Here is a 7,388-nt window from a genome sequence, read left to right as displayed (position 1 = left end):
GTATATTGAAAGTTCTCCAGACAGTAAGTTTTGTCACATTCGCTCAAGAAATAAGGGGTGTCATCTGTTCAAAATCAAAGTCTCTGATGCTATATATTTATGCTCTACAACCGATTATTATTCATATAAATTATTTGTATTGTAACCCTCAGAATCATTCCAATAGGTTTTCCAAATCATTCTCCGCCTCCTTAAACATTTTCAATTTTTGAAAGACCTGTGTATGGCAAATGTTTCTTTAGAAAACCGAAAAAAAATGGGGATAGCCAAAAAGCCGACAGAGAGAAAGATTAGAGAAGAGAGTTAGCTATCGTTGTAAGCGATTTGTTTTATTTGAGAAATGTGCCAAAATGTGAGCGAATCAAAAGCAAAAATGTACGCCACTGAAGGCAATGAAATGCGAAAAATGCTCTGCAAAAATCAGCCCATCATATTTGTATCGTTATCTAACCTGTTTCCCCGTGGTACCGTGAAATACTCAGTATTTCATTTTCATCCAACTCTTGCTGCTGCTGTTGATTCTGTAAATGAACCCCAAGTGAAAGATTCAACCGGGCATTTTGGTTTCCAGCATCCCCTGCACCAGAACCGATACCTCCGACCACGCTGCTGCCAATCGGTGGGGGTCTCAAACGCGAGGGATCTAAGAGTGATTGCATCTTACTCTGTTTCTTGACGGGAGTTCGATTCGGCGAAGACTTTCGACTGTTTGTAAACGATTTTAACATTTTAGCCCTGGAAAATCAACGTGAGAACATAACTACTTAAAAGGCGAAGCAATTCAACATACGCATCCGTAAGCTTCTTGAGTAAACGTTGATAGGCTTGATATTCGTCCTCGCCAAATTCATTCGGATCATGCCTTGCATGCTCATACCTAGAAAAATCTAATATAATAATTTTCTCCAATTGGAATCCAGACATATTTACATATCACAAAATTGGTGAATCAGCCTTTGTCCTGAACCATTCAATGGTGCGGCCAATGTAATCAACAGAAACGCCCGCAAACTATCCCTAGGATGTCTGGTAGAACCATCATGTTTCGTGATTTCCCTTTCTTTAGATTCTAAATTTATGAGATTATCTTGGAGAAACAAAAATCGACTCACCAAGATCTTGTATATCATCCATTGCCTTCATTCTATAATAGTAGGGTGGTAAAGTAGAATCTGGCTGCAAAATGTATTTATCACCATCTTTTTTGTCATCCCACAGCAGTTTTGGTTCGTAATAGATTTTTTGAATGCAATCGATTCGTCTTTCGATCTCTTTTTTAATTGACTAGAATAGGAAAGGTGCTCAAAATAGGATCGCAGTAGTTTACGTTTATACCTTCTTGGCATCGTGACCCACGGCCACATGAGGCCCTCTACGTTGTCGCAGTGTGAAACGAACAATCTGTCGCTTTGCAACGATAAAACAAATTGTGACAGCAAGGACCCCGCCTCCAATGATGAGCACAATCATCACCCCAGATAGTTCCTCCATTTTGCTGGCTTTGCTTCCTTTTTCCACGGAAAGCTTTTCAAACATTACCTAAATGGGAATTTTATATCAAATTTCAGAAACTTTTTCCCATTTTATACAAAATCAATATTATCAGATACTGCTGCAGTACAATTGCAGAGCTTGAAAATAAACATTGATGGGTCTTTAATTTTGACCTGAGAATTTTGACAACTCCCGTAAATAGTAAACAAAACAAAGTCAACAGTATAGCAAAATCACCATCGTAAGGTAGCACGGCAATTAGCCGAAACAACACTGAGGGTATATTTTAGTAATTTGGATAATCAAATTGCATTTCACAGCCAAAAGTTAGTACAGTTATTATTAGTATTGGACATTTGATCCTCTAAGGGCGCGTCCACATTATGCCGAATGATGCCTGTTGATGGGGAACGCACTTTCTCACCAGCTTCTTCTTCCTTATTCGGGGTGTGGTTTTATCCGGGCGAACGACGTTGTGGGAGAGCCTTGAATTACGCTGGATAAAACACCGCGACAATCAAACGATGATCGTGCCTAGTCAATTAAATTTATTTTTCGGGTAGCGGAGAGATTACACAACGAGATGGAAAATGAAAGGTGGGAAGATTTTTTAAATCTGTGACGTCACAGATTTTGTTTATGTATGTTACTTTTCTTATAATAGTCCACTACATAGGAAAAGTGTTGTTATTAGAAGTAAAAATAAGCAAATGAAATGAACGATATATTTTTTTCCCCTAAATCAATGTTAGCGTTCAAAATCATAAGGTCCTGACATTCTAACAGAAACTGAAATTTCAATATTTTTTAAGTGTTCTAAACTTAATTTCAATTCAATTCTATTTCTCGTTGACCAAAAGCGTTAACGAACAAAGTCAGAGTCACACAATCTTTTGTTCCTTTGACGGATAAACATTTGACAGAGCATCGGAAACAGGTTGCAAGTTATTTCATGTAAAATTAACTTGAAAAATAAATTTAATTGACTCCGTATAACTTAGATTGAGACAAAAAGTTTTCCGCTTGCGTCTTAGTTTTAGACGACTGCACCATCAATTGTGAAAAAGTAATTACAATTGCTGTCAAAAGTCAAACTTCCATGAAGTTGCTCTTGAATCCATACATAGTAGACATTAGAATACTATTTCTGAAATCAAAGAAAAAATAAACATTTTAGTTCATGATATGTTCTGATTTTTCCCATAATGCGAAAAATATGAATTGGAAATTTGTAATTAGCTCTTGTATATCCTCTTTCAACGTTATTCGATGACACATTCAATTTTGTACCATTTGAGTAACTGACTGGTATGCCTGGTATGTGAACTTCCTATCTTCCTGGCTACTAACACAATCAAAATTTAACACAACCAAAACCCGTGAATCTTCCCACCTTCTATTCTTCATCTCGATTACACAAGGCACCTGATCGGTGCCAAGGCGTTGTACTATAGATGGACCGCAATGTCAAAATTGCTGTTCGGCCATTGCTCGTGAAAAAACAAATTTGTTTACAAAACAAGTCGTACCTTTTGGTGACAAATGCATTCGGTGGCAAAATAGCTGGTCGCGCTTTATTGTCGAATCATAACAGTTCAGAAGGATGTTTTAGTATATCTTTTCGCCTTTCTTTAGAAGCAAAATGTACTTCTGTTTGGCTGCCATCGGCGGGGAAAAGAGTACTATCAGCTTACGGCGACGGTGACAAAAAATAACGCTGATTGTGGCTCCACTGATTTCGCTCAGGGAGGAGGAGAATGCTGTGCATATACCGGGAGGAGATCCGGAAAGGGCCGTTACAAGTAATTGGCTAGAGCAAAAGAAGGTTGTGCACTATATTCCACGAATATATATTTACTTATTTTTTCCTTCAATTATTTTCCTTAGCGAGTTGACATTGAAATCATAACCACACACCCAAACAAAAAGTAAATAATTCTGAAAGTTACGTCTCGCTACTCGTCTCACGTCATGTCCTGAAAGTGTCAAGAACGAAACACCTATAGTTCAGCATCTTGATTTCAACTGTTTATTATTTCTTACTTCAACTGACAAATAATATCCAGCAAGGAGCTGGAATTGACAGGTGGTTCGTTTTCGACAGTATGATGATAAGGCATGGAAGATGCGAGAGGGGATAAAAAGTGACAGCGACTAGCTGTTGTGTCTCACAACCCGTACGATCAGGTGAGTCTCCAGCTAAAGCAGCAGTCGCCGGGAAATGATATGCATGGATATCCACAGCGTATCGCTATCACTCAATCCTAATGGGTCGCCAACGACTAATTCCACCAAAGCGAATGGAACTTAGAGCAGTACGGCACAAGCCCGCCGGTAGTGACCCTTTCATATACCACCTAGCGAAGCTGCCACAATCGCTGAATTGACAATCCCAGCAGCAACAGCAACAACCCTCACGTTCCGTAAAACAGCAATGCAGACAACAACTTGCAGCAGTCACAGAAACACAACAATGATGCCAACAGCGTAAACAAAACCAACGTTTATGCGCAGCAAACACATAGCGGTATGCACTCATCATAGCATGCCATTTGTTATCCTCTTTCTCGAAAAACTCTAGCCGTTCGTTTGGTCGCTGTCAATTCGAACTCAAGTAATGGCTGAACAGCAGTTCTGACATAACGTTCCACCTTATTATATGCCTTAATATCCAGATGCGTTTAGTAGTTTACAAAGGTGAGTTCAAAGATTACAATTCAGGTTTGATGCAAGGTAAGTATAATTGGAGTACACGGTAAGTACAAATACTGTGTATTATTAATTAATATTTTCTTTTTTCTTCAATTTCATTTTCTCATTTCAGGTAACAATCATCAACACGCCGGCCACCGTTGAAACGATTAGATTCAACTTCCTACGACGTAGTGGTCAACGTTCTTGGATCATCTTCAACGTTTGCAACTGGTTCTTCAATGGGGAGCAGGTAGACCTCGGTGACAGCTCGCTTGTAGAGACCCTTGGTGGTACGGACTTCAATCACACGTACGTGTCCATCTTTACCTGGAGCGATGGCAACTACACAGCGTTTCCAAAAGTCCTGGACGCTGCGTTTCATTTCCTGGAAGCGTTTGAGTCGGCTGATGGGTTGCTCGGTGTAATCGGGTTCAGGGATAGAGTACAAAGGTTCTCCGACTAGGAAGTGACCCGGAGTGAGACTACTCAGATCTTGCGGGTGGCTGGACATCGGTGACAACGGTCTAGAATTCAGGAAACTCTCGATTTGAGCAACCGCTGTAGTGAGCTCTTCCAACGTGAAGGATCGGCTTCCCAATATTCTTCGGAGGTGAAATTTGAAGGATTTCACCCCAGCCTCACACAGACCTCCATGGTGAGGGGATCTAGGCGGAATGAAGTGAAAGTTGACACCGCTTTCCAGGCAGTATCTGTTCCAGCTTTCCGTAGAGAATTGCTGAAAGAATTGACGACGCAGCTGTTTCAACTCCCGATCTGCACCGACGAAGGCCGTCGAATTGTCGCAGTAGAGATTCACGACCTGACCGCGACGCGCAACAAATCTTTTTATTGCATTCACACACGCGATGGATGTTAGATCGTTCACCACTTCGAGGTGTACCGCTTTCACCATCATACATACGAAGACGGCGACGTATGTTTTCACGTTCGCTCCTCTCCCAACCAACGGACGAACACTGAATGGCTCACAATAGTCCATGCCACTATTCAAAAACACGCGCGCAGGAGTTATTCGTACTGAAGGCAAAGGTGCCATTAACTGTTCAGATTGTTTCGGGGAACACCGGAAGCACATGACGCACTGGCGAACTACTTTTCGCGCAAGATCTCGCCCTCGAAGTGGCCAAAACCGTTGTCTTATGGTCGATAGAAGCAGAGTTGGTCCTCCGTGCAGCGTTCTGATGTGGATAGAGCGTGCGATCAACACGGTCAGATGATGACAAGCAGGAAGCAGAATTGGTGCTCGAGTGTCGAAAGCGGCTGACAGTTTTGCCAAGCGACCACCTACTCATAGTAAAAGGGGATAAAATCGTCTAAAAACGGATTGAGAGACTTGAGCGACAGTTGTAGTTTCCTGTCCTTTCTTGTTAGCTTACGTTGAGGGTTTGCTGTTAGATGGTTCAACTCTTTCGAAAATTCCGTAGTTGGACGGAGCGAATAAGCGATTTGAGAGCGTGATCTACCTCACCAGGCTGCAAAGGACCAGTTTTTCGACCATCCGTTGAGTTTGAGGCGTTGTTACGGAATCGGATGCAGTACCCGATTACTCAAAGCAGATTTCCCAAGTCCGAGTACCGATTGATGATTGATTGCGTTGTTGCGATTTGCGTTGTTATGAATGTTACGACTCGGCGAGCTTCCGAATCTTGGGCTTCTTGATCTACTTGAGAGAGGGTAACCACGTTTCTAGGTCAATCTTCGACGGGCTGCACGAGAAATTGTGGCCCATGCCACCATAATGAATCATCGATAATCTGGGACGGGGAAACACCGCGGGAAATGCGGTCAGCAGGATTCTCCTTCGAAAGAACATGTCGCCAGCAATCGTTGTTGGTTAAATTTTGGATTTCCGCAATTCTGTTCGAAACGAATACCTTCCATACCGTGGGTGGAGAGTTGAGCCAGTGTAAAACGATGCTGGAGTCGGACCAGAATATAGTCGGTTTCGAGAAGGTAGTTGTTTTTCTGATTTGATCCATTAGCTGGCTACCGAGAAGAGCGGCACACAGCTCGAGTTTCGGTATTGTGAGTCCACGAAATCGCAGAAGCAATGGAGAGCGAACTGGTTATCCGTATTGGTTTGATTCGAGTCGGTTTTCGAAAAGTCGGCAAGCCCGGGCGGTACGTTCGAAATCAGGCGGCTTTACCGGGCGGCCAAGGCCGATTGGCGTAATGTGGACACGTCTTAAGGGTGCTCATACACTGTTTGACCGAAGTCAAATATTTGACTATTTTTGACAGATAAAATTTGATCCACGTGTACTGGTGAAATATATTCGACGCTAAACACGACGTGCAAATATTTAGTACTTGTTTGCTTAAACTTTTTTAGACCAATTTGTCAAACCATGTACTGACGTACGTTAAATATTTCAGTCAATTTTTTTGTATTTTTGTTGTTTGGCATTATTTGCCAGTATTGATAATTGAAGAGTGGAAAACAAAGTGGCAAGTGGCAAATAAAACTGCCGAAAGGGATGCCAAATCTTTTTATTGTAATGTTTATTCATTCATTTTTAAATCAGTAAAAAATTATGTAATATGTATTTTCCATTTCAATTGTTCAGCTGAGTTTGTCATTTTTAATATTTCATCAACCCCAACGAAATTATTTAATTAAAATTCCTGAGAACTGTTAAAAAAGACGGGTGGGTAATGTCGGGGACATAACCGGAGTGACGTAGGACTATACAAAGGGGACAGCTTTTGTTAAATATATATTTTAAATATATTGTTTGATTTTCTTCTCCTACGTGAATACCTACCTGAAAAATGGATTAGTTTACTGTTTACTCTTTATGAACATGTTGGTGGTTCTGAAAAGAACCTTTGGCGTTGTGTTTTTGCGTTTTTTTCTGAAACCTTTGTACTTATCAACGCCGGGCAACTTTTGGCGTATGCACATATCGTACAATCAAAATGATGGCTGTGATAGGGAATGCATAGGTGGTCATCAGCGCGCGTTTTGTACTCTAGCGGTACACACTCACAGGATAGAGACAAATCGGCAGACTCAGCCAAAGGGGCGAGTCCAACGAGACGAACGAATGAGCGTTAAAAGGGAGCGATGGAAAAAAAATACATTCATTACGACTTGTTCGCTCGTTAGATTCACATACAGGCTAAAAAGGTCCTTTTCAGGATCACAAAAAGTCTAAAGAGTTTATTGTTTTGTTATC

The 7,388-nt window shown here is 41.2% G+C and overlaps 1 protein-coding gene across 2 annotated transcripts; it reads right to left on the bottom strand.

Annotated features, from left to right (window-relative positions):
- Nucleotides 1-94: 94 nt before the first annotated feature.
- Nucleotides 95-1,693, bottom strand: LOC129775517 (protein C1orf43 homolog). 2 transcript variants are annotated; one of them, XM_055780352.1, is made up of 6 exons: nucleotides 1,336-1,693; nucleotides 1,113-1,284; nucleotides 931-1,060; nucleotides 791-877; nucleotides 452-735; nucleotides 95-236 (listed from the first exon to the last, which is right to left on the bottom strand). In XM_055780352.1, exons 1-6 carry the CDS (start codon nucleotides 1,534-1,536, stop codon nucleotides 202-204), a joined length of 909 nt encoding a protein of 302 aa, XP_055636327.1. In that variant the 5' UTR covers nucleotides 1,537-1,693; the 3' UTR covers nucleotides 95-201. The 2 variants fall into 2 exon arrangements, with proteins under 2 accessions (XP_055636327.1, XP_055636328.1); XM_055780353.1 differs by having other exon boundaries at nucleotides 95-217.
- Nucleotides 1,694-7,388: the final 5,695 nt, after the last annotated feature.

This window comes from Toxorhynchites rutilus, chromosome 3, assembly GCF_029784135.1.
Source record: "Toxorhynchites rutilus septentrionalis strain SRP chromosome 3, ASM2978413v1, whole genome shotgun sequence".
Lineage (NCBI taxonomy): Eukaryota > Metazoa > Arthropoda > Insecta > Diptera > Culicidae > Toxorhynchites > Toxorhynchites rutilus.
The sequence above is the reverse complement of the archived record's forward strand: the minus strand, read 5'-3'. Positions and strand labels throughout refer to the sequence as shown.

Coding starts and splice junctions, on each gene's coding strand:
- LOC129775517 (XM_055780352.1), bottom strand. CDS start 1,536: ATGTTTGAAAAGCTTTCCGTGGAAAAAGGAAGCAAAGCCAGCAAAATG. Junction 1,061..1,112: donor GGATGATATACAAGATCTTG/GTGAGTCGATTT, acceptor TAGAATCTAAAG/AAAGGGAAATCACGAAACAT. Junction 736..790: donor CTCAAGAAGCTTACGGATGC/GTATGTTGAATT, acceptor TTGATTTTCCAG/GGCTAAAATGTTAAAATCGT.